The 27997-nt window shown below is 40.3% G+C and overlaps 2 protein-coding genes across 3 annotated transcripts in view; one reads left to right on the top strand and one right to left on the bottom strand.

Moving 5' to 3' along the window:
• Positions 1-2258, bottom strand: part of FUT10 (fucosyltransferase 10) — a 259867-nt gene extending 257609 nt beyond the window's left edge. Inside the window, exon 1 of the mRNA XM_082608596.1 lies at positions 2158-2258. The gene's annotated coding sequence lies outside the window, so the exon portion shown is untranslated. The remainder of the gene's footprint in view (positions 1-2157) is intronic.
• A 15460-nt stretch (positions 2259-17718) lies between these two features.
• Positions 17719-27970, top strand: MAK16 (MAK16 homolog; the record flags this gene model as incomplete). Of its 2 annotated transcripts, XM_082608697.1 has the most annotated exons (10): positions 17719-17801; positions 20166-20215; positions 20308-20417; positions 20519-20583; positions 20770-20921; positions 21668-21722; positions 25482-25556; positions 26285-26398; positions 27152-27217; positions 27379-27970. In XM_082608697.1, the coding sequence occupies 10 exons, from the start codon at positions 17787-17789 to the stop codon at positions 27571-27573; spliced, it is 897 nt and encodes a 298-aa protein (XP_082464823.1). In that variant the 3' UTR covers positions 27574-27970. The 2 variants fall into 2 exon arrangements, with proteins under 2 accessions (XP_082464823.1, XP_082464822.1); XM_082608696.1 differs by lacking the exon at positions 17719-17801 and having other exon boundaries at positions 20142-20215.
• Positions 27971-27997: the final 27 nt, after the last annotated feature.

Raw genomic sequence — 27997 nt, 5'->3', positions numbered from 1 at the left:
CATCTTTTTCCTTGGAAGGTGTTCTTTGTAACTGTTCTTTCTCCAACAAGGGCTTACTGGTTACTCAGTAACAATTTTCCTTCCCGGCAAAAAGTTGTGAATTAAAGGCCCTCAACCGCTTTGATCATTCATGTAATCATGAGTGAGGAACGGATTAACAATGACAAAATCTGGCTGATACTTCAGATGCCTAAAGACGAAGGGCTGGACCAGATGATCTTCTGAGGTCGCATCCCAAAATTAAGCTCTCTGATCCCATGAATAGTGTCCAAGAGCACCACATAGAAGAAAAATTAATCAAGTAAAGAGACAGTGATCAAGACAATCTGAGTCATCACAAACTAAAGCTTTCTGGAAATATATAAAACAAGCAATACTTCTATACGACAAGTTTTAGGATTACTTGATCTTTATTCTCCTTTTGAGTAATTCAACATTAACTTCTGAAAACTCCAATTTTATTCTCAAGTAAATAAATATCTGAAAAATACCGTAAATAAAGATAAACTTATTTCTTTTTAATTTTTAAAAACTCATGGTCAAGAACCCTATTACAAATGTTTATTGTAGAATGCTGGTAATTGAATTAGGTACTAGATTCCTTACTGAAATCAACTCTTTACATTCCAAATTTAGAGAGCATTTAAATATGGGTTGGAAACGTCTGCAAACTGAGCAATAATTACACATACATCATTGTTTGTCCAAACAATACGTTCATTTTCTTTATTTCCTAACTTTAACCCTAGTGTGATTTTTTTTCAAAAATGTTGTTTTAAGATAAAACTTGAAAATTACTTTCTTTTTTTAGTTGAAGAATTTAAGATGAGCCATAGAACAGTAACAGCTGAGACTGTATATTTAAATTCACTGTTACACACTGCCATCTAGCAGGAAGGCAGCAAATGAAGAGTCAGGACAGCAATTTCAAAAATGGGGCAGACCTAAATGATCCTCGGATGCTAGGACATTGCCTCTGGCTTACCGGCAGGAGAGGGGGGAAGTTCTAACATTGAGGCTAGATTGGTGGCTCTGCCGCTCTATTGTGCAAATACCTGTTCTGCTTATTCAATGCAGATAGTAGCCAGGACCCACTTAAGAGTCCCCCTTGGGAGACCACGTGGACCAGGCAGGAGAAACAATGCCCTAGTTGTAGAGTGACATCACTAACAAGCCTACCAGTGGTCATGAGCTTCTAGGGTGTCTCATCTTCAGAGAAGGAAGGATGTATAAGGAGATTGAGGTCCTGAAGACCAACTTGCCAGATTCAAAATTACAAGCAGCCCTCAAATGAAATGAACAATCCAAGTCACAACGTGCATACTACTCTACCCGACTATCGCAGGGCGCTGTGACAGTTGGGGCCTGCTGGAGCAAAACAGTCATTTTGCGTGGCATTTGCTTGTATATTACAGTAGCGTTAAAAGATCTCCCCAAAATGTCTTTAAATCACACCAATGTTCTTTTTATACATTACACTAGCTGAGTTCTGAGGGCGCTAATCAGGTGCAAAAATACATAAGAAATGGCTTGCATATGATAAGCAAAGCCTGCAGTGCCGGGGACTCTCGAGGAGCATCTTCTCCGTTAAATACGCAACGCTCTACAGCTCGACAGCCAGAATCGCTCCTACTTCAGCACACAAATTTAGCAACAAGTGATTCTCAGTCAAGACACGGGGAAGAAGGAAGCCGTTCACAAAGCACAGAGGCGGAGTTAGGTTCTGGAATTGGTGGGGCTGGGAAGATCGTGGCAGACGGGGAGGTACGCGAAAACCTTCCTTGGAAGTGGGGTAGGGGTGGAGGCGACAGGAACCCGCGCGCTTCCCGGGGCTCCCGCCGAGGCCCCTGCTTATCACCTGCCTCCCACCCGTGCTTTTCAGCAGCCAGATGGGTTTGCATCTCAGACAGTGTCCCTGGAAAGCACTGCCCAAGGTTTCCCAAAGGAGAATTGGATTCTTTCTCAGCATACTACTCCGCCTTCCTCGACACACACTCCCGTCTGGGCACAAAGAGGTTTCCTACGGCTGTGAGTCCGGTGGGCAGCGTCCGAGCTCCCGCGCGCGTCAGCCAAGTCTCTCTTCGTTTCTTGGCACCGAGACTCTGCTCCCACCAAGCCACTGCTCAAGCCACGCAAGACCCAGAGGTTCACACTCACCTCGTCACGGAGAAGTAGGCTCCCACGGCCGGCTGTAGCCCCGCGGTTTTTCACTTTCAGTTTGCGCCCGGCCGGAGCTCAGGCGAAGACTCGGAGAGGAGATTTGGGAAAGGGGATAACCCTCGGCGCGTCCAGGCCCAGCGATCCTGGATCCGGGTTTTCATGGATGCCCCGTTTAAAAGCCTGCGGCACCTCGGTTCTGGGGAAACACACGCCCGCCCCTCACTTGCCAGCCCGAGGCGCGCAACCCTCTCAAGTTCCTGGGAGGCTCCTGAGACCCTCTTTCTTCTGCTTCTCAAACTCTAAGAGTGGATGGAGCTCCTTCAAAGTCACCTATTCAGGAAAATTGAGAAACTTTTAAGCAAAGCAGAGGCCTGGGTACCTTTAATCAGCTGCCAGTGTTTGGTAGACTGAGCAGGATGATCATTTAGCTCTGTTTTACTGCAGAAGGAAAACTGACTTTTAGCTACTGAATTCCGAACTCAGAGAACCCAATTAAAATTATTTTGGGGCTTCACTGGTGGCTCAGTGGTTGAGAGTCCGCCTGCCGATGCAGGGGACACGGGTTCATGCCCCAGTCTGGGAAGATCCCACGTGCCGCGGAGCGGCTGGGCCCGTGAGCCATGGCCGCTGAGCCTGCGCGTCCGGAGCCTGTGCTCCGCAACGGGAGAGGCCACAACAGTGAGAGGCCCGCGTACCGCAAAAAAAAAAAAAAAAAAAAAATTATTTTGGCCTAGTCTAGACAGGAAGTGATAAACCTAGGGAGGTCTTTCAAGACCTTGGGAGGGCCAGGACTGAGGTGAGGCGTCTAGGGATCAAAATTTGAGGAGGGATTGACCCTCAGAGTCATGCACATGCTGGGCACGCTTGCAGGAACCCGACAGTGATTGCTGCCAGAGGCCTGCCTCACTCTCCTCCAGGTCCTGAGAGCTCCAATGCCAAGCACCTCAATTAACTTCTCTGTAAAAGCAGGCTGATAATAACGATATCAACTTCTAGAAAACACAAAGGGAAAGACTGATAAACTGGATGTCATTAAAAGTAAGAAATACTGTTCATCAAAAGACACTATTAGGGCTTCCCTGGTGGCGCAGTGGTTGAGAGTCCGTCTGCCAATGCAGGGGACGCGGGTTCGTGCCCCGGTGCGGGAGGATCCCACGTGCCGCGGAGCAGCTGGGCCCGTGAGCCATGGCCGCTGGGCCTGTGCGTCTGAGGCCTGTGCGTCTGGGGCCTGTGCTCGGCAACGGGAGAGGCCACAACAGTGAGAGGCCCGCGTACCGCAAGAAAAAAGAAAAAAAAAAGACACTATTAAAAGAATTGGAAACAATCCAGGGAGTAGGTGAAGAAATCTGCACTCGATTTATCAAACAAAGAATTCATATTCAGAATAAAGCAAGAACATCTACAGTGCAATAAGGAAAACACAATCCAATAGAAAGGGGGAGGGAAGGGACCAAAGACACACAGCACTTCACCAAAGAGGAATCCAAATAGCCAATGAGTACGTGAAAAGATGCTTAACTTCGTTAACCATTCAGGGAAATGCAACTTAACACAACAATGATATACTACTACACACCCACCAAAATGGCTACAGAGTTTAAAACTGATAATACAGAGCAAAGGCAAAGCTATGGAACACATGGAACTCTTGTGCACTCTTAGTGGGGGTGTAATTGTTACAGCCACTTTGGAAAACTTGTCTATCAGTACTTACTAGAGTCAAATAATTTTACTCCAAGGTACATGCCTAGAAAACATGCATACATATGTACATCAAAAGACAGGTATAACGGGGCCACAAAACACACCTTAACATATTTCAAAGAATAGACATCATACAAAATATAGTCTCAGACCACAGTAGAATTAAACCAATTAAATCAGTAACAGAAATATTCTAAAATACTTGGCAATATTTTGGTACATCCCCAGATATTTGAAGATTAAACGACATACTTCTAAATAACACATGGGTCAAAGAAAAATTCTCCAGAGAAATCAAAATATTTCGAACCAAATGAAAATGAAAATATAACCTATCAAAATTTGTGGGATGCAGCGGAAGCAGAGATTAGAGGGAAAATTGTAACACTGAATTATATCATTGAATGTTAGAAAAGAAAACATCTAAAATATGTTAAGCTTCCACTGTAGGAAACTAAAGAAAGAGGACCAAATTAAATTCAAAGTATGCAGAAGAGAAGAAATAATAAAAATTAGAGCAGAAATCAATGAAATTGAAAGCAGGGAATTGACAGAAAATCAATGAAACCAAAAGTTGGTTCTTTGAAAAGATCAATAAAATTGACAAACCCTTACCTAGGCTAACCAGTAAAAAAGTGAGAAAACACAAATTACTAATATCAGAAATAATAGAGGGGCCATCACTACCGGCCCCATGGACATGAAAGATAATAAAGGTCAAGAGAATGAGACAAGTCCAGACTAGGAGAAAATATGTGCAAAAGCTATATATGATAGAGTCCAGTTATCCAAACTATACAAAGAACTCTTAACACTCAACAATAAGAAAGCAAACAACGCAATTAAAAAATGGGCAAAAGACCTGGACACATCACCAAGGAAAATATATAGGTGGCAGATCAGCATATGAAAAGTTGGTCAACATCATGTCATCTTGATTACTATACCTTCCCAACAGCTCCCTGCTTTCATACTTGCCTCCACATGGCAGCCAGAGTGATCCTTTCAAATCACAAATCAGATCATGTCCATATTCCACTCAGAAACAGCCATGTAAAATAAAGTCATGAACTATAAGGTCTTATACGATCTGGCTTTTGCTACTTCTCCCATTTTCTTTCCCAGTATTCTCCAGCTCACTCACTGCTTTCCACCCACACTGCCCCCTTGCTGTTTCTCAGACACACCAAGCATGCCCAGACTCAGCCCCTTTGGATTTGCTTGTTCATATGCTTAGAATGGTCATTCCCCAGGCATTTGCATGGCTCACTTTTTACTGTTTCATATTCAGGAAATCGTGGTAGTTTTTTTCAAGGGATTGTTTCTTTTCATCACAATTGTCAGATGTATGTGTGTAAATCTGTTCATAGTATTCCATTATCCATTTGATATTTTTAGTGATATCCCCTATTCCATTCCTGATATTGGAAATTTATGTCTTTTCTCTTTTTGTCAGTCTCTACAAGTCTGTCAATTAATCTTTTCAAAGCACCAGCTCTTTGTTTCACTGATTTTCTCTATTGTTTTCCCGTTTTCAATTTCAATGATTTCTGTCCCTATCTTTATTATTCCTCCCTTATGCTTGCTTGCAGTTGATTTTGCTCTTCTTTCTCTTGGTTCTTGAGTCAGGAGCTTAGATTATTGGTACTTTTCCTCCTTCTTAATGTATTTGCATTTAATGCCATAAATTTTTCTCTCAGCACTGCATTAGCTGTGTCCCACAAATTTTGGGATGTTGTATTTTTAATTTTCATTCAGTTCAATGTATGCATTGATTTCCCTTGGGACTACATTGATTATTTATAAATATATTATTTACTTTCCACGTGTTTGGAAATTTTCCTGTTATTCTTCCAGTTATTAATTTCTAGTCTGATTCCATTGTAGGCAGATAACATACTCTGTATGATTTCAATTCTTTTTAAATTTGTTGAGGTTTGTTTTATGGCTCAGGATATGGTCTATCTTGGTATATGTTCCATGTACACTTGAAAAGAATGCATTCTATTGTTGAATGGAGTAATTTATAAATGTTTATTAGATCCCATTGATTCATGGTGTTATTGAGGTCTTCTATATGCTTGCTGCTTTTCTGTCTAGTTGTTCTATCAATTGTTGAAGTGTTCAGCTAAAATTGTGCATTTGTCTATTTCTTCTTTCAGTTCTATCAGTTTTTGCTTCATATATTGAGCAGCTCTTTTGTTTGGTGCATACACATTTAGGTTTGCTTTATTTCCCTTTACATTTCTTTACCCTTCACCATTTATAACATAATTGTCTTAATTACTTCCTCTACATACATTTAGAACCACATTAAACAATGTTATAACGTTTGCTTTAACTGTCAAACATAATTTAGAACATTCAAGAAGAGAAGCAAAACCAACTGTATTTATCCATAATTTTTCTTACCACATTCTTTCTTCCCTCCTGATACTCCAATGTTGATCATTTCTGTTTAGAGAACTTCCTTTACCCATTCTTTTAGGATACATTTACCAGCGACAAATTCTCTTAGTTTTTCATCTGAGCATGTCTTGGATTTCTCCTTCATTCCATATTTTCACTAGTTATAGGATTCTAGGTTGGGGTTCTGTCCCATTTCAGAGTTGGGACCAAAATCTTAGGGGCGTTCTCCTCTTTTGTCATCTCTGTCATAGTATCTGACCCAGACCTTGTGGATTCACAGACACATCTAACTCAAATGTAGTCCTGCTTGGGAGATGTCCAGAGCTTTAATCTGTTTTACTAGTATTTTTTATTTTTTTAAAGGTGGCTTACTGCTCTGACCCCCAGTTGCACACATGTCCTTTTTTTTTTTTACCAGGTGGCATAAGGGTTGGAGGCATTGTGGCAGGTGGGGAATAAAAGTTCTCTAAAACCCCCAATCCCCTACAAAGGCTTATATTCTTTTACATTTTTAGGAGTTGTATAGTCTTGTATTTTACCAAAATCCGTGTTGGGGATAACTTGCATCTTATCTGACCAAATGACTTTCAGAACCTTATATGGTGTCTGGAGCTTTAATTTTCCCTGGGTTCACTGTCCATCTTTTGTTTTTTCTTTTTTTTCCCATATGTCTCAGCAAATCCTACAAAGTGTCCTGCAACAGAGGCAAGTCTTCACATGTTAATATTATATCATTAATGTAACCAGCCCATTTTACTAATGTGAGGAAGGAGACCAGGGGCAGGTCTTGGGTTACCATCCCATGACGTATGGGTAACCTGTGTAGGTAACGTGGGGGAAGCACTTGAAAGGTTTATTATTGTCTTTCTAGTGTACATGGAACATATACCAAGATAGACCATAGATCAACAACTAAGTTGATCTTAGTTATCAGAAATGTGTACTTGTTGGAGCTTTTTTTTTTTTTTATAAATCTCTTTGAAGGTAAAGCACCTTTGTAGAAACACCTTTGTAAAAGCATCACAGTAAAACAATAACTGTCTGTAAATGACAAAAGACTTTAAAATAGCCATGGTTAAAGAGCTGATAAAAATTTTTTAAACACAAAATCTTTGTATTCTAGGCAGACTATATTAAAGGTAAAGAAAAACCTTTGTTCACAATTTTTTAAAAAGCAGAGTAATAATCTAAGAAAAATTTATTCTTTTAACAGAGAGAAAACCAAATTTTAATTGTGTACCATGCACTTTTGAGATTAATTTTTTCTTAAATTCAAATAATTTAGTTTAATCTTAGCTTGACCACAAATAAATTTTTAAAGGTTTTTCCTTCACAAATTTTTTGATTTTTACAAAACTTGTGATTTTACAAATCTTTTGTGATTTCCATAAACATTTTGTAATTTTTTATATCTCATTAGGTTTTGTCTTTTTTTAATTTTGAAATAATAATTTTATTTTAGGACAAAATTATTATCTTTTTAATTTAAAACATGTCCTTTATATCTGTGGACAAAAAGATGCCTGACATTCCAGTAAACAGCAAATGTTCCCCACCATCAGTCCATCAGCTACCACAGTCACCCCTGATGGTGCACCCTGAGGGGAATTCAGAATGGAAAAAAACAGGATACTGGCCCTAGATAGTTAAGTGCGTATCAGTGGAAAAATTTCAGTGAACCCAGACGCTTGCATCTTCCCATACATAGAAAAGCACTAAAATCATTAACTTGAGATGTCTGTTTTTGTGATTAGCAGTAATCTTTTGAGGTTTGACTACATAGTTTTTGTGTGTTTGTTTTGGTTTGTTTGTTTGTTGCAAAAACTCCTATATTTAGGCCCCTCCCTTACCTCTTTGCAACAGTTCCTCACTAATGTCCTCCAATAAAGCATAATTATCAGATTTTACGTTGTGCAACTTTTTTTTATCTAAAAACAAAACAAAACACATTTTATTTTCTTTACCAGAAGTGCATCTTCTTTTACCAGAAACACATTCTACTTTTTATATACACTGATTTTTTTCATCCTTATTATTTCTACTAGCTTTGTGAAACAAAGCAAAACAAAACCTTAGTTCTTTTACAAATCGATTTTGGCAAGAGAACTTTTATGAAAAAGCCCTCCATCCACTCACCCACCCCCTTTTTTTTAGTATCTATGGGCAATGTTTTGTTTAACTCCTGGGGTGTTTACATTTTAAAAACACAGTAAGATTTACAACCACAAGGGACAGAGAACAAATGTAAGTTTTCTCCTAGGCTTTGGGGTAATTGTTATTTAAAGTTTCCTTTTGTATTAGGAGTCAGATGGCAAGAGGCTTTTTGTTCTTTTCCCATCAATCACTTCAACATCCTCCTCTTTGTTTTCTTCTTCTTCCTAGAAACTCCACCTCTTGGTATCCTAACCAGGTTTTGTCACAAGCTCAGGTCTCTAAACTTACCAACCTGCTCTGCCACCCTGTGTGTCAGCCCAGAGCTAGCAGAGCAGTGGATACTGCACATCCTTCCGTACCTCAGCTCTTCTTTAATGTTTTAACTTTCATTCCAGCCTCTCGTTGGGCATCGATGTCCAGCCCAAACTGCCCCCAGTAGAGGCCAGCCCCCCCCATGGCAGCCACAAGTTTCCCTTCTTTGTCACAGGGCGCTCTGCACAGTTCCTTAAATAGCGCATGGCAGCAGCCGGCGTTCTCAGGGCGCCCCCGTACTCATGCATTGGCCCACAGGCATCCCACACATCGGCCACGCCTGCCCACGGAGAGGTGGAGGGTCCACGTGGGATCTCCCCTGTGGATCCCTCTTTCCTACAGCCCATTTCTTTGGTCTCCTGGCTCACTCTTCCGCTGTTGGTTCGCAGCCTCCCAGGGAGCTTCCTGGGTGAAACGTGAAATCACCACCCCACCCCAGCACCACCGCCACCATAAGCAGGGAAGGGAGAAACCAAAGAGGCAGACCGCTCCAGACTGGTGGGCAGCAGGTTCAATAAGCAAAGGAACTTACATCTGAGGCTGTAAGACAAGTAGATTTCCATACCCACCCACCAAATCTTACAAGTTTACGCAGAAGTTTAACTGGGCTTGGTCATGTACACAGTTCATGTGGTCTCAACATTGCATGACTGTCTCCAGGCTGTGTCCCTGGGCAGCTTCTAGATTGGGGAAGGCAAGCAGAGGGCACATTTCAAGGACAGGGGAGTGAGTGAGCAGCCGCTGAATGCCCGGGTCCAGCTTGAAGGCCAAACCTGGGGTCACATCTTTCTGATGACCTTTCCCAACACATGGCTATGATGTCATCCAACATATTCCTACATCCCTCCTATTTCACGCAAAATGATATTTAAATCATGAAACTTAATCAGATTCAAAATCAGATTGGTTTTTGGTGAGGACACTTCATAAGTGGAGTTGTGTATATTGTATATATCATATCAGAATAAGAATTTTGGTTTATCCTCTCCATCTGTGATTTTCTGATTGATGGGGTGTACTTTGGACATTCTGCTGATGTAAAATGGTATCTAGTTATATTTGTAATTCACATTTCACAATTATAAATCAGAATATGCACATCATTTCCTGTGTTTATTGACCATCTGTGTTTCTTTTTCTGTGATGTACCTATTCACATATTTTGCCCACTTTCTGTTGATGTTTCTCTTTTTTATTGATTAGTAGAAATTCATCATGTGTTCAGGATTCTAATTCTTCTTCAATAATATACATTTCAAATTGCTTATAGTCCGTTTTTTCTTTTCATCTTATTACGACTTTTTTAAAATTAATTAATTAATTAATTTTTATTTTTGGCTGTGTTGGGTCTTTGTTGCTGCACGTGGGCTTTCTCTAGTTGCGGTGAGCGAGCGCCACTCTTTGGTGTGGTGCGCAGGCTTCTCATTGAAGTGGCTTCTCTTGTTGCAGAGCACGGGCTATAGGTGCGCAGGCTTCAGTAGTTGTGGCACATGGGCTCAGTGGTTGTGTTGCTCAGTCTCAGTAGTTGTGGCGCACGGGCTTAGTTGCTCCACAGCATGTGGGATCTTCCCGGACCAGGGATCAAACCCGTGTCCCCTGCATTGGCAGGCAGATTCTTAACCACTGCGCCACCAGGGAAGTCCCTTTATTATGACTTTTAATGCCCACAAGCCTTTCATTTTTGTGAAAGGTCATAATTATTAATCTTTTCCTTTATGGTCTGTGCTATTTGTATTCTAATTAAGAAATCTTTTTCTACATTGAGATCATAATGATATCCTCCTCTATTTTCTTTTTAATATTTTGTTTTCACATTTAGGTCTTTATTCTTCTATGAAATAAATTTTTATATTTATAATACAATATCCAATTTTATCTTTTTTCCACATGAATAACCCATTGTCCCAACACAACTTATTCATGATTCATCCAGTCTGCACTAATCAGCAATGCAACCTCTGTGATATATTGGCTTTCCTTCTATGAGTAGAAATGTTTCTTGTTCTCTGTTCTGTTCCATTATTCTCTTTCTAAAACTTGGTGCCATTGCACATTGCTGCAAATACTGTATCTTTAAAATAAATTTTTTTTAGATGTTGGGGGTAGGAGTTTATTAATTAATTTATTTATTTTTGCTGTGTTGGATCTTCGCTTCAGTGCGAGGGCTTTCTCTAGTTGTGGCAAGCAGGGGCCACTCTTCATCACGGTGCGCGGGCCTCTCACTGTCGCAGCCTCTCTTGTTGTGGAGCACAGGCTCCAGACGTGCAGGCTCAGTAGTTGTGGCTCACGGGCCTAGTTGCTCCGCAGCATGTGGGATCCTCCCAGGCCAGGGCTCGAACCCATGTCCCCTGCATTAGCAGGCAGATTCTCAACCACTGCGCTACCAGGGAAGCCCTAAAATAAATTTTAATATCTTGTCAGGAAATGGTATTCACCTTGTTCATCTGTTCCGTGCCTCACAATTAGGTGTTTTGTAGCAGGACAGCTATCTCCCTTGAAGGTGGTTGATATTACCATTGTTAAAAATTATCAAGAAAGGCTCCAAAGTAGTCTAACTTATTTCTGACATACCCTACTACCAAGAACAATTGTTAAAGCTGACAGAATATGATGAAAAGATGACAAAATATGAACACTTGCCAGGCTTACATCCTGAAGGGAAGGGAAAGCCAGAGCGGTGAGCCCACTTATACCCTCAAGGAACCTGCATTTTGAAGGTGGCAGCCCAAAGGCCCAGAAGGTGAGCAGAAATATGTAGCTGAAAGGATGTTGAGATGCTGAGCAAAGCTTTCAACAGTTTCACAGGGCTGTGGGGAGGAAAAATGGTCTAGGAACCATTAAAAAGGCGGACAATATATAACTGACCATAATAAAATTTAAGAGACATATGAGACATGTTGAAAAGTTCTAACAGAAGTGTCTCAGTCAATTTTCTACTGATAATAATCTCAACGATAACTCATTCCATAACATTTTTTTCTTAATACATAGAGCTTTAAAATTACAGGATATTTTTTAAAAACTATTTCAATTTATAACAATATTTCTGGTAGGGAATATGATAGGATAATCAATAAAGCACTTCTCAAGATTAAAAATATATTACATTAGGATAAAATTCTCTTGAGAAAATAGAATATATTTTTGTTCAAGAAGAAGGGGAACTATATAATATTTCTGACTGTTAGGGTTTATTCCATTTTTTTTAATTAAAGATTTTGGTTCTCAAATCTCTATGATATTTAGGTTCCAAGAATCTAAATGTAATCTTCTAAAATGTCCATGTTTATAATATACCATAAATTACATAATTTTAACTATTTAAGTTTACAATGAAAATTCCTAGGTATCAGTTTAATAATGTGTGATGGAGCACACAGTTTTCCAAAATTATTTTAGGGAGGACCCCAGAAAAAAATGTCAACATTACAGCTCTAAGGTGATCTCACCAGGTTCATGGTTTTAATGAGCTCCAAATGTATATCTATAGTGCTAGTTCTCCCCTGAATCCAGAGGTGTATACTAACTGCCTTTTCAGCATTTTCACTTGGATATCTAATTTGACATTTTGAACTTAACAAGTCCAAAACTGACCACCCACCAAATTTGCACACTTCCCAGCGCACTCTGGTCACCTAGCTAGCTGCTCAGACCCCAAATGGCAGAGTCATCATTGACTCTTTGCTTTCTCTCACATTCCACATCCAATCCATCTGCAAATCTTGTGAACCATACCTTAAAAATATATCCTACTACCTTCTAACTACCTAAATTCAACCACTGTTAACATTTGGTGCCATTTACTTGGCCATTCTTTCTGTTGGTCTATGTGTGTGTGTGTGCGTATGTCTGTATACATACACACACACACACACACACACACCCCTACACATACATATTTTTTTCTTTTTCTTTTAGATCCTTTGCATTTCCATATACACTTCATGATCAGCTTGTCAAATTCTATAAGCATCTTACTGGGATTATGATTTAGAAGGCACCAGATCTATAGATCAAACAGTGGAGAACAGATTTCTTAATGATAGTGAAACATTCAAGTCTTGAACATGATATATCTCTCCACTAAAAAAATCGTCTCGACAAAGTTTTTGAAGTAGAAATCTGGTGTCAGGATTTTTGAAAGCCTCCAGTGTGTTTTGCTGTGAAGGCGAGGCTGACTACACTTGTGCCTAACTTGGCCCCAGTCTGCTCCCCAGTCTCATGTCCTTTCTCTCTCCCCTTTTCTCACCACCCTCTGGCCCACACGTTCCCCTTGCTACTCCTTGATCACTCCAAGCATCTTATCTCTGGAACTTTGCATTTGCTCTTTATTTGCCTTAACAGATATTCATATGTTTTCATATGACTTATTCCCTCACTTCACTGAGGTTCCCTAGATATCATTTCCTCTGAATCCTTCTCTGATTACCCATCCTAAAAGAGCATCACCCTTTCCATCTCTGTTCACTGACCTAGCTTTATTATTTTTTTATAACATTACCACTGCCTGACATCACATCATATAATTTGTTTATTTGCTTACTATCTGTCTCCTCGCTACCAAGTAAGCTCCATGAGGGCATAGATCCTTTTTTTTTTTTCACTGCTGCATCTCCAGCACCTAGAACTGTATCTGGCACATAGCAGGTACTCCAAATTATTTGATGAATTAACTAAAGGCTTTTGGAAGGAGAGAAGTGAAAGAAAACATTTACTTCTCACTTAATAGGCTTTAGAAAATAAACTAGCCTGCATTCTTGTATTACTTGTAATTATTTTTTAAAAAATATTTCTCACTTTGAGGATGTTTCTACATTCTGCATTTCCATTTGAAGTCCTCACTCTTTAGGAGGAAAACTTGTTAAGAGCCATTTCTAAGGTTGGTTGCAAGTCAAGATTATTTACAAAACCGTTACAACTAAAAAACAAACTCAGTAAGTTGCAGAATACAAAATCAATATACAAAAACCTATTGCATTTCTATACACTAATAATGAACTATCAAAAAGAGAAATTAAGAAAACAATCCCATCTACAATTGCATCAAAAAGAATAAAATACCTAGGAATAAATTTAACCAAGGAAGTGAAAGATCAGTACACTAAAACTGTAAGACATTAATGAAAGAAACTGAAGAAAATGCAAATAAATGCAAAGATATTCTGTGCTTATGTATTAGAATTAATATTGTTTAAGTGTCCATACTACCCAAAGCAATCTACAAATTCAGTGCAATCCCTATCAAAATTCCAATGGCATTTTTCAGAGAAATAGAACAATCCTAAAATTTGTATGGAACCACAAAGACACCAAATAGCTAAAACAATCTTGAGAAAGAAGAACAATGCTGGAGGCATCATGCTCCCTGATTTCAAACTATATTATGAAGTTATAGTAAGAAAAAGACAGTATGTTATTGGCATGAAAACAAACACACAGATCATTGGAACAGAATACAAAGCCCAGAAATAATCCATGCTTATACGGTCAATTAACTTACAACAAAGAGCAAAGAACATACAATGAAAAAAGGACTATCTCTTCAATAAATAGTGCTGGGAAAAACAGGACAGCCACATTCAAAAGAGTAAAACTGGACGACTATCTTACACCATACACAAAAATCAACCCAAAATGGATTAAAGACTTGAATGTAAGACCTAAAACCAAAAAGCTCCAAGAAGAAAACGTAGGTGGTAAGCTCCTTGTCATCAGTCTTGGCGATGATTTTTCAGATCTGACACCAAAAGGAAAGGTAACAGGAGCAAAAACAAACAAGTGAGACTACACTAAACTAAAAAGCTTCTGCACAGCAAAGGAAACCATCAACAAAATGAAAAGGCGGCCTACTAAATGGGAAAACATACTTGCAAATCATGTTTGATAGGGGGTTAAAATCCAAAATATATTTTAAAAAACTCATACAACTCAATAGCAAATAAAACCCACAAACAATCTGATTAAAAAATGGGCAGAAGATCTGAATAGACATTTTTCCAAAGAAGACACACAAGATGGCCAACAGGTACATGAAAAGATGCTCAACATCACTAATCATCAGGGAAATGGAAATCAAAGCCACAATGAAATACCCTCTCACCCACACAAGTGTTGGTGAAAATGTGGAGAAAAGGGAACCCTCTTGCACTGTTGGTGGGAATGTAAATTGGTGCAGCCACTGTGGAGAACAATATGGAAGTTCCTTCAAAAATTAAAAATAGAACCACCATGTGATCCAGTAATTCCATTTCTGGGTATTTATCCAAAGAAAATGAATACACTAACTCAAAAAGATGTATGCACTCCCATATTCATTGCAGTATTGTTTACAATAGCCAAGATATGGAAACAACCGAAGTGTCTATTGATGGATGAATTTAAAAAGAAAATGTAGTATATATGTACAATGGAGTATTACTCAGCCATAAAAAATGAAACCCTACCATTTGCAACAACATGGATGGACCTTGAGAGCATTACGCTGTTAAATAAGTCAGAGAAAGACAAATACCCTACGATCTCACTTACATATGGAACCTCAAAACAAAACAACAGAGCCCATACAGAGAACAGATTGGTGGTGGCCAGAGGGGAGGGGTGGGATGGGGGCAAAATGCTCCAAGGGGGACAAAAGGCACAAACTTTCAGTTATAAAATAACTAAGTCATGGGGAGATTATATATATACATATGTCATGGGGATATATATATATATATATATATACAACATATAATCAGCATGGTGACTGTAGTTAATCATACTGTTGCAAACTTGAAAGTTGCTGAGAGTAGTTTTTTTAAAAAAATCAGAATTAGTCTGTATTCTAAAATACACACACACAATCTGTACCAATTAAATACAATAAAGTTGAAAGGGGATATAAGTTAGGTTTTCTTTTTTTAAACAGACAATAGTAAAATACTACAGCCAACTCACTATACACAAAAATCATGAACGGCAGCTTTGCATTAAAATCTCCAATATCTTACTCATAACATTTCATGTAATGTTATATGTCAATTACACCTCAATTTAAAAACATTATTTACGGGACTCACCTGTTGGTGGTGAGCAGGGACGGAGTGTTATGAAAATCATACTGAAAACATACACTATTTCCCCTACTTAATTTGGGGAGTGTGCTGTAGTCCAGGTGGTGAGTCTCGTCCAGCTTTTGAGTTCTTCCACATTTTCCAAACTTCCAATCAAGTTTTAAACTTGATTTTACTAACATAAAAGGGTACGGGGTATTTATAGTATGACTTTCCTCTGGTCTCTAAACCAGCCTTGCATAAGGCAGTAGGCTAGTGAGAACCATCACACTGGTTTTTTACGAAGCAATGTAAACTATGCTTTTAACATACTGTTACCAAGTCCAAGCTCCTACTGCCCGCTGCATGGCAGGCCAATGAATCAAAAGCTGAGTTACTGGGCTTCCCTGGTGGCGCAGTGGTTGAGAGTCCGCCTGCCGATGCAGGGGACACGGGTTCGTGCCCCGATCCCGGAAGATCCCACATGCCGCGGAGCGGCTGGGCCCGCGAGCCATGGCCGCGGAGCCTGTGTGTCCGGAGCCTGTGCTCCGCAACGGGAGAGGCCACAGCAGTGAGAGGCCCGCGTACAGCTAAAAAAAAAAAAAAAAAAAAAAAAAAAAGCTGAGTTACTGAAGCAAGGAAGAGCAATTTTATTCGGAAAGCCAGCAGATGGAGAACATAGTGGCTTTCTTCACACTAAAAGGGGAAGGGGTGTGGCTGACTGCTGCAAACTTCTTGGGGCCAGAATTCTTCGTTCTTGCAGCCGTCCACTAGGTCAGGTCAGGATGCTCCTATTAGCCTCCAATAAGGCAAACGTTATTCTCTGCTCTGCAACTTTTTATCTCTGTATGAATGGGAAAGGGTTACACCTTTAAAGGTCAGAGCCTTGAGGATGGGCTCCCCCGCATATTTCAGGCTACAGGCAACATTCTTTTAGTTATTAAGGTGCAGCAAAAGCAAGAGAATTCAAAGGTGAACGTAAAAGAAGCAGATCCAATATGGAGTCACATTTATGCTTCTCTGTTACAATAATACCTGTAGTCCTTGCATGCACCCATTTTTCTAATGGGAAACAGCTTTGCTGAAGGTTGACTGACGTGCCCCAAAACATCTAGTAAACTGAAGTTGGTTTTTATAACCTAAATTTGGCTCCCCAAACCAGTGCTAAATCAATGCTTTCTAACAGGGTGGTTCTAATGCCTAGTTTTCATCTGCATGCAACAAAATTATACTATTTATGGTATACTAAATTATTTTATAATGTGATATGCAAACTAAGGGCCATCCTTATTCTGGGATTGTGCCTTTCTTACTCTACTGGTATTGAAGTGGCTTTTCTTTTGAAAAACGGTATGAGCTAGTAAAGATTTTCTTCTTCCCCTGTCAAAAGAAAAAAGCGGGGGGCGGGGGAATCTATTGTTTTTGAAATATCTGACCCAGGAATTTCAAAAGTCAGGACCCAATACCACACCAAACAAGGGGTGAGGGGACTAAGTGCGGAAGCGAGGGTCTTAAGTCTAAAAAGCCCGCGTTTGAGGTCCACAGACTCGGCGAAGGAGCGAGAACACTGCAGCCCCGACGGCCCGGAGCTGAGGCCCCGCCGGCGGCGGTGCGCGCCCAGCAGAGGGAAGGCCCAGCGGGCGGGGCCGGCGGCTAACACTCAGGGACCGTCAAACCGCTCGCTGGACAGGGGCGCTCCCGGCACTCCCGGCCTCCGCCCTTCGAAATGCCGCCGGCTCCTGCGCGGGCTCCCACGGGTCCTTAGCCGGGTTTACAGTCCCAAGGGGAGCCGGGGACAAAACCTAAGCGGTCCGAGCGCATGGTGACAGTCCAGTGGCGGCGGTGACCTGCCGGCGGGTGCGGAAGTTTGACCATTAAGGAGCGCCGCGTAATACCCCTTGCAGATCTCAGAACTCTCGCGATAGGCGAGACTGGGCTTCCCGGAAGTGATTCTCCGGAAGCAGTTTTGTTGCTTCCCTGCCCTGGCCAGGCTCAGCTCGCTGAACCGCTGACAAGATGCAGTCAGATGATGTGAGTCCTCTTGCGCTGTCACCCGGGTTTTATGAAGTGTGTCTCGCTCGCTTTAGGAGACTCAGAGGCCACCTACTCAGCTGGCCCATTAGCGTCGGGTGGCTCCGGAAGCGAGGCTTCCAGAGCCCTGATTTCCGAGCGTGGGGCTCTCACGTGTCTACCCGGGCCCTTCGGGGTTAAGGGGTCAGGACACCGCCACCTCAACCCCCAGGGTCGGTGTATCCAGTCCTTGGTGCCTAGCAAGGAAGGACTTTGCGTATGGTCCCCTGGGGACTCAGGAGGCGGCGGGGGCGGAGGTGGGGGGCAGCCTGGGGGACGGTACGGTGAAGTTTAAACACCAAATTTAAGCATCCTTTTCAACCATGTGCGCGGTACTTTTCAACCTGCTTTTCCTGTGTTAGGTGTTTTTTTTACGTTTGCTCCACTCTCTGCCCGCGTCAAAATTTTGGAAGCATCCTAGATTTATTCGTTTAGTTATTCGTATGAGATATATTCAAGCGCCTACCGTGTGCCAAGAGTAATTACTGGAGATTTGGTTGTTATTTAAGCCAGGCAAAAGACCTCTATTTTACTGGAGCTCTGGCGGGGGAGACAGTAAACACGTGAACAAATTAAATACAGTTGAACCGTGTAATACTACTATGAAAGAAACATCGGGTTGATGAAGTAGAGAGTGATGAGGAGAGACCACTTCGGATAGGACTGATTAGGGAAGGTTTCTCTGAATAGAAGGTATCTGAGGCGAGATCTAAAAGATGAGAAGGAACCGCCACTGAGGAAAAACCGCCACAGGGGCTGAGGGAAAAGCAATCAATCTGGGCAGTAAGAACAGTAAAGTACAAAGATCTGGAGGTAAGAGAGAAGGAATGTGGTAAAGGACATTAGTGTGACCGTGTTATAGAAATCAAGGGAAGAAAGGTAGGGAGTGAAGTGGGGTATCTTTGCAGGACAAGATCACGTAGAGTCTTGGAGGAGGTGTTTTAAGGCTTTTTAAAATGAGAAGTGACATCTGATTTACGTTTGTGAAAATGTCTCTAGTTGTGTGAAAGGCTTTCGAAGGAGAGAAAGAATGAAAGCAAGGAGACTAGAGCATGATGAAAGTAGCTTCAACTAAGGTGGGAGTGGTCATGAAAAGACATGGATGAATTAGAGATCTGTTTTATCATTGTAACCAGCAAGACTTGGTTATGGATGAAATGAAGAAGGGAAAAATCAAGGGATTTTTGGATTTGAACAAACCGTTCAGTGGTGGTTTTATTTATGGAGGTGGGGAAGACTAGGGAAGGAACCCAGTATTCTTTTGAGAGGTGTGGAACTGAGAGCTCCATTTGGACCTGTGAATGTGTTTGATGCCTTTTAGACATTCAGGTGGAGATGTCAAGTAAGCAGCTGCATGTATATACAAATCTGGTGCTCTGAAGAGAAGTCTGACCAGGAGATGACAGTTTGGGAGTCATCAACCTGGAGATGATATTCAAAGCCACAAGCCAGAACTAGCTCCTACTTCTCCAGTTGCATTTCCTCTTACCTGTTTCCCACCATCCCCTGCCAAACACACATCCTGTAAAATTCCAAAAATGTTGTTCCATTCTTTAACGCTTCTTTGTGTTTTTCCCTTTAACTACTTTAGAGCCTTTCCCAATTCCTCAAGGCAGCTCACTCAAAGGCTCTCATGCTGTTACACACCTCCACTGTGGCATTTAGATTGCTGCTTTGTGATGCTTTGTTTACATCTCTTTTTCTGTAGCTAGAAAGAAAAAACTTTTTAAGGATTGTACCTTCCTTCATTCAGCACGTGCCTGAGTGCCTCCTGTGTGTCAGGACTTTGAAATGTCAGTGTCTTACATAAGTATTAAGTGTACAATAAATGCTGAATGAATATAGAGCATATGAGTTAGTGGAGGATAGCAACAGAGGATCTTCCTTGTCAATGAGATAAAATCATGGTATGTGTGGTACGTATATCCAAAAATCTAGTAGTGTGTGACAACGATGCATAATGAACACATTAAGTAAGAAAAAAAAAAAAGTCAACTACTATATATATAATCTCATATTGTTTAAAATAGACATGTAGGCATGCTAGTTGGTAGAATATACAAATTGAAATACTACGAAATTGTATCTCTGGGCAGTAAGGTTATGGTTATCGCTAATTTGTATTTACTTTTCCTACAAGAATCTGTTATTTGTGTAAAAACAAATAAATCAGACTATTTTACAAAGCATTTCTTTGTCCTCTCATTCTTCAAAGACTCGTTTCCTCAGTAAAGCAGGGTGCTGCCCTAGCGCATGGTTCTCTTGGATTAATATGGCACCTGTTAGGTAAGAGCAGTTGAAATGGGTTTCTACTTTGTCTTGCAGGTTATCTGGGATACACTAGGAAACAAGCAATTTTGTTCCTTCAAAATAAGGTGAGCCTAGATTTTCAACTTGGATATAGATTCCGTCAGTTGCCCTCTTGGCATCCCATCTTATACTCTTTGCTCTTTTCCTCTCATCCCAGAACCAAGACTCAGAGTTTTTGCAGAAATGAATACAGCCTGACTGGACTGTGTAATCGGTCGTCCTGTCCCCTGGCAAACAGTCAGTACGCCACTATCAAAGAAGAGAAAGGTAACCCCTCGGTTTTAACTTGCAAGAGAAGTACTCAACAGCTTTTAAAAGGATATTCTTTAGTCTCTCCGTAAATAATAATGAAACTATTTATCCTGCAGGACAGTGCTACTTGTATATGAAGGTTATAGAGCGAGCAGCTTTCCCTAGGCGTCTCTGGGAACGGGTAAGACTTAGGACATAAAATCATGACGACCATTGATGAAGAGCAAAAAGGCCACATGCTTTTCTCACTTCCTTGACCACATCTACCTTAAATTCTTGGAGCCATCCTTATTAGGCCCCATAAGTGTCGTTAACAGTGAAGACTTAATATTACCCTTGCCCTTCAAGCTTCCTTTCTGTTTAACAGGTCCGGCTGCATAAAAACTATGAGAAAGCACTGGAGCAAATAGATGAAAATCTAATTTACTGGCCCCGTTTCATTCGACACAAATGTAAGCAGAGATTCACCAAGATCACCCAGTACCTAATTCGAATTAGAAAACTTACACTAAAGCGACAGTAAGTATTGATCGTTCATTTATTTGTTTTTAAATTACCTTTCCATGCATCTTATTACGAAGCTGAGATATTGTGAAACCTCTAGTAATGTTTTCTGTTAAGTTCAACTTTGGGTAATTTTTTATGACATGCTAAGCAGAAGTAGCTTTACCACAGATTAAAGTTGTGCCCTTTAATTTTGCAGGATTTTAAAAACAGTAGAGTACAACTTGATTATCAGCTTCAGAAAATTGTCTTTTTAACCCTGAGGGAATCCTAAAATTAGGGAGTTGAAAATGATCTAAAAAATGTGAAATGGAGTGTAAGAACTTTACTCTGGGTTCACTGAAAACTTATTTTTTTAAGTGATGTGAAATCCACAGAACTAATTGCATGTCATCTTTAAGGAGTGATAGGCCCCAATTCATTGTGACCTGTAGAGAAAGCTAGAGATGTCAATCTTCTGTAGAAAATTGTTTTTTCCTAGCTTGCGGAAGCATTAATCTTTAACACTGTAAACACCCTCAGAAGTTTCAGGATGCCTAAAGAAACAAAAACAGCCACATATATGAACAATGTCAAATATATGTAAAAATGCCTGACTTCTTATAGCGTTAGCTATCTAGAAAATTTTATGTAATCTTGCTATATTTAGCTGAGCCCTACAAAATCAATTCCAATCCTTTTTTTTTCTTCTATCTTTTATTTTAAAGGGACGTGTAGAACATGTACTTGGGGTTTCTGATCATGTGTTTTATTTCCCATAGGAGGAAACTTGTTCCTTTGAGTAAGAAGGTGGAACGGAGGGAAAAAAGAAGAGAGGTAACTTATTCTGATAATCGTAGGTTCTGTATTTTCATTGAGGGTAGGGCTGTGTAGTCAGGGCTCATGAGAACGATTCAGTCACTGCTGTCTGTGAACTGTTCGGGCCCTAGATTATGGACAACAGTATTAGTTGCATATGCTATCTGATATTCCATGTCTGAAGATTTTGACTTTCAGGGCAGGTTAAAATGTGGGTACTTTGAGGGTATGTGTAACGGAGAACAGAAAAAATAGCTTAACTAGAGATCCACAACTCCTTGTCTGAAATTCTTGAGGTCAGATTTAGAATTGTGGTATGTTGCCAATCGTATGTTTTACATATTACCCTCAGCCAGCTTTGAACATTCTCATTAAACACACTAGTATTTGTGCAGTGAAATATAACAATGTTTCACTAGATGAATCCACACTAGATGGAATTTAAACAATGGTTTTTTAAGGCACCTCATGCCGGTTCAGGTCATATTAGGCATCTAAACTGGGTTTTTGGCGTTCTGAAATTGCTGGTAAGGGATTAATTGGGATAATTTGTTTCTTTGAAGTAAACTTGTCAGCTCTGTTACTGAAGTAGTGAACAGTGATGATAATATTTTGCTATCCATGGAAAATCTAGTCAGGAAATTCCAGCCTTTGTCATAGAGAGCAGTCTGCCAGTCCACCTCATGAGACCTCACTCAGGCTGAGTGTTCTTATGCTTTTAAGACCCAGGAATTAGCTCTTCCTGACAAGTTCACATTTTCAGTCATTCTAGCTATTTGCTTTGCTTACCATCCTTCCACCAACAGACATTTACCTCATTTGTCATATCCTATCAAGGAATAGCTTTAATAATCTTGATGCTTTTGTTTCCATTAATCACATAGAGTTTTCTGTATCTCAAACCTGTTATATCATTGGTCTCCAAACTTACTGTTTTGGTGCCGAAACCCGGGACTGAATCTCCAAACTTTTTTGATCGTTCACCCCATCAATAAAATTTTTGAACATATGCTCCCCAATATATTACTTGTAAATGTTATTATACATGTGTATTTGCACTAATAGGTGTATTATAAGTAAAAGTTAGTGATGTAGTGAAGTGAAGGTTTGGTTCTCAGCAGTGTAAATTTGCCCTTAAGGGCTGTCGTAAGTGATAGAGCGCTCAGAGACAGAGAGAAAGGAGGGCATTTTTGAGTGCCTGCATTGAGTACTTGCTGTTCATTTTTCATTCTCCACCACCAATCATGCAGACGTTTTTGTTTAAATCTGGCCAGTGAGTTTTCATCCTCCCTGAGTCAAAACAGGCATTCTTGCAAACCTTTCAGAAGAAATTAAAATTTTCTTTTTTTTTTTTTTTTTTTTTTTTTTTTTTTTTTTTTTTTGCTGTACGCGGGCCTCTCACTGCTGTGGCCTCTCCCGTTGCGGAGCACAGGCTCCGGACACACAGGCTCCGCGGCCATGGCTCGCGGGCCCAGCCGCTCCGCGGCATGTGGGATCTTCCGGGATCGGGGCACGAACCCGTGTCCCCTGCATCGGCAGGCGGACTCTCAACCACTGCGCCACCAGGGAAGCCCAAAATTTTCTATTTTTACCAAATAAGTTTGAAGCCCTCTGAAATAGATTTGGAAGATCTTTTAATGGGTTAGGAAATTCCGTTTCCAAATTTTTTAAGGGTGTGATTGCACTTTTTGTAGAAGACACATGTTTTCAGCAATGTCACATACAGATGTAATCACTTTTTAAAATGTTCTAGTCACAGAACAAGTTTTTTTTGGAAAAACAATTCTTTCAAACTCACTGTTAGAGTTTGAAAGAACAGAGTGAGTGTATTTATTTTTTAAAACTTCTGCTACAGGGGCTTCCCTGGTGGTGCAGTGGTTAAGAATCTGCCTGCCAATGCAGGGGACACAGGTTCGAACCCTGGTCTGGGAAGATCCCACATGTGGTGGAGGAACTAAGCCCGTGCGCCACAACTACTGAGCCTGTGCTCTAGAGCCTGCGAGCCACAACTACTAAGCCGGTGCGCCTAGAGCCCATGCTCTGCAACAAGAGAAGCCACTGCAGTGAGAAGCCCGCGCACTGCAATGAACAGTAGCCCCCACTCACCACAACTAGAGAAAGCCCACGTGCAGCAACGAAGACCCAACGCAGCCAAAAAAAAAAAATACTTCTGCTACATTACATACTGCTGACAGCCATCTGTCATCTTAGAAAAGGTTGACAAATCTGGAACATTTTTCTTTTTGTGAAAAATGCATGGTTCTTTAAGTTCTACAACTCTTTTTAAAGTACTAAATCATTAAATAACCAGCATACATCTTTAAAACTACTCCCTATCTTATTGCAAAGTATTCAATATCATCTATATATCCACTTAACCAAGCAAATAGCTATAGGCTGCAATAATCTGAATAAAGGAGTGAGACCACCACTTTCAGACTCGTTGTGCAGTATTTTTTCCCTTGGCATATCTTGCTCACTGTAATGTGACACACAACTATTTCCTTTATGGACAGAGTCAAGGCAGCTATGTGAGTGTGCATAAAAATGTGTCATAGTTAATATCTTAAAATATATATATACAAAAAGTTATGAATATTTGCTTGCTACATCTCAGTGGATCACCCCTGAGGTGTAAGCACCCGCTTTAGAGAAAAATGTAGATCACGGTAACCTTCTAACTGCTCTGTGTGCTCCCAGTCTCCCTGCATTGTAATTGGTCCTGTGTATTGTTCATCCTAACATAGCTTCAGTGTGTAACACTAACATTCTCTATGATTTTTACTCTCAAATTAATGCACAGTCTTCAGCAAGAAAGGCAGATTGAGGTTAACATTTTTATGTTTTGTTTGTGTAAAGGTTGATACCATGTATCATTTCCTACAAAAGACCACTGAAGAGATTTTTTGATCTACTTTCTATCTATCACATGGAATCTAACACGGTTTTAGAAAACGTAAATGGGTGAAGGTCTCTGTTTCCTTTTCGCAGCTTTTATGGAGTCTGCTTCAGGACTTCTAATTTTCTGAGACACTTAAATGTATGTAGACCTACTTGCTTTGTGTATCTGTCAAAGACTTTGTAGAATTTAATTTAGAAATCTATTCGTAAGGGACCTCCCTGGTGGCACAGTGGTTAAGACTCCGTGCTCCCAACGCAGGGGGCCCAGGTTTGATCCCTGGTCCAGGAATTAGATCCCACACGCATGCCACAACTGTGGAGCCCACGAGCTGCAACTAAGACCTGGTGCAACCAAATAAATAAATTTAAAAAAAATAAAAATAAATGATCAAACTATTTTAAAAAGTCTATTCATAAAACCATAGGAATTTATTTATTTATTTATTTTTGGCTGTGTTGGGTCTTCGTTCCTGTGCGTGGGCTTTCTCTAGTTGTAGCGAGCAGGGGCCACTCTTCATTGCGGTGCGCGGGCCTCTCACTGTCGCGGACTCTCATTGCGGATCACAGGCTCCAGACACGCAGGCTCAGTAGTTGTGGCTCACGGGCCTAGTTGCTCCGCGGCATGTGGGATCTTCCCAGACCAGGGCTCAAACCCGTGTCCCCTGCATTGGCAGGCAGATTCTCAACCACTGCGCCACCAGGGAAGCCCCAATTTTTTAAAAGATATATATATCTGGTTGGACAGGCAGAAGTTCCTATTACAGTAAGAGGGAAAAGGGGATTACATCTTTCACATAAAAACTTGATTTCTCCCACTTCTTCAGGCTGAAAAATGAGTCTAATGAAGTAAATGGGTTTGCTCTTTTTCTCCTACAGGAAAAGGCATTAATAGCTGCTCAGCTGGACAACGCCATCGAAAAGGAATTGCTGGAGAGACTGAAACAAGATACGGTGAGAAAGCTGGGAACTTTGGGGTACAGATTTTATTTTTTAGGTGGTAATATGCTAGGAAATGTAGGAATAGTGGGAAATGTGTTTTATTTTTAAAGATGCTAGAAAGATCTTCACCTTGATTTTATTATTGGAATAAAATAAATATCATATAGGCCCTGGCTTCCTCATTTTAGTTCCTTGATCAAGCACATAAAATACTTTAATTACTCTTGATACTTCAGTAGAGAGACCTTTCCTTTTTTTCCATTATTCCCAACTCCCTGTCCCAAACACAACAACTCCAGATCTCTCTATAAAAGCCGTACAGTTTCGATCCTCCTGCCTATTCCTCCTAGTCTTTTAAGGTTCTTTAAAATGAATTATTGTCTTTTGAAAAATTGTCATTTACAGAAACAACATGATAAAACTTACTTTTTCCTTACTATTTCCCCTTTATCAGCAAAATTACATTTGTTCCAATCCATGGGTTTTATAGACTACTAAGTTTTAAGTGATCTGGTATCCATCCTTCATAGAAGGTGCCTGTTTGGTATTAATCACTGATTATTTAAATGTCAAATATGGGTTTTTGAAAGACACTGCTGGCTCTAGGCCTGAAAATAATATAGTAATATTACTAATTATTCTTGTTTAATCACTGAGGAAAATAATATACTTGTTGGACAGTGGACTTCAAGCATAAGATCCAAATGTGGTTAAAGGTGACCCATGTTTATGTTTTTTAGTATGGTGACATCTACAACTTCCCCATCCATGCCTTCGACAAGGCCCTGGAACAGCAGGAGGCAGACAGTGGCTCTTCAGATGCTGAGGAAAAAGATGATGAAGAAGATAAAGAAGTAAGCTTTATGTTTTTGCTTTGTCAAGCAGTAATCTATGGGATGAGATCCATTTTTATATAATTGAGAGAGAATATCATTTTCATTTCCCTAACCAAAATAGGTATTTGGTTATTTTTTCCTATCATTTTTGATTAATTTGGTTCAGTAGTGGCTGCTTTGTTCTCCAGGTTCAGCCAACAAACTATTTATGCATTGACAATTTGATCTTATTTATTAGCATTCTAAAATTTTTCCTGCAAGATGACAAATGAAGAGTCCTTATTAGCTGAGGGAATGTAACATTAAGGAACCTACTGAAATTTACAAAGGGCTTAATTTTACTGTTAATATAGGGGAAGTATTTAAATGATAGTATTTTTAGTTAAAGGGCAAATTTAACAAGTAGGTTCACAATAGACTCACACAGGTACACAGGTGTAACTTTTCCTAGTAGTAAACTATTTTTTAATATTTGAAATTAATAGTTTTCGTTGAATGTGCAAAGAATTGTTCTTGTACTGTAAATTGATTTTAACCATTTAAAATGAGGATGTTTTATCTCTAATGATTTAAATCAGGCATGAGAATTGATATCCCTGAAGTGTTTTAAATTCAGAAGTATTAAACTTGGAAATAAGTTGATTTTGGTTGCCTAGTAAGTAGACTCTCATTCTGTTTATGTTACTGATGCACTTATCAAAGAATAAAACCAGATGTCTAAGCTGAATTTTCATTATGTATCTTGAACATAACAGCTACATTTTATTTTAGGATATGGGAAAAAGAGAGTTTGTGGAAGATGATGAAGTTGATGAGAGTGACATAAGTGATTTTGAGGTGAGGTTCATGGGTAAAAATCTGTCCTTTGGCTTCAGACAAAAAAGGGGGAGGGGAGTTCTGGTCACACAGAGCAGATAAATTCTCTGGTTTTAGTTCTAAATAGGCAGTTTGGGGAATGAATCTAGTGTCTTTCCTATTTTTTTCCCTCCCCATATTAGGACATGGATAAATTGGACGCCAGCAGTGATGAAGATCAGGATGATAAATCCTCCAGTGAGGAAGAAGAAAAGGCCGTTGACACTAAACATAAAGGCAAAGCACCCTTGAAAGGACCTTTGAGGAGGAAAAAAGCATATGTAGAGATAGAGTATGAGCTGGAGACAGAGCCCGAGGCCAAGGCCAAAACCACGTGATTTCCCTTCAGACGTTTATAAACGGGACTGGGCATTTTGAACTTCTTCCCTTTTTTAATCTTAAACACATACACACTTCTGGGCTTTGCTCTTTATCTTGTTTTTAACACAATATTTGTGTTTTTAATATTTATGCTACTTCTGTGGGGCAAAAAATCTGGGGGGGGAGTGGAGAAAAGCCTAAATTGTGAACAGAGTTTTTTTTTTTTTTTTTTTTTTTTTTTGCGATATGCGGGCCTCTCACTGTTGTGGCCTCTCCCGTTGCGGAGCACAGGCTCCGGACGCACAGGCCCAGCGGCCATGGCTCACAGGCCCAGCCGCTCCGCGGCATATGGGATCCTCCCAGACCGGGGCACGAACCCGTATCCCCTGCATCGGCAGGCGGACTCTCAACCACTGCGCCACCAGGGAGGCCCTGAACAGA

Source organism: Mesoplodon mirus, assembly GCF_964341445.2.
Source record: "Mesoplodon mirus genome assembly, chromosome: 20".
Lineage (NCBI taxonomy): Eukaryota > Metazoa > Chordata > Mammalia > Artiodactyla > Ziphiidae > Mesoplodon > Mesoplodon mirus.
The sequence above is the reverse complement of the archived record's forward strand: the minus strand, read 5'-3'. Positions and strand labels throughout refer to the sequence as shown.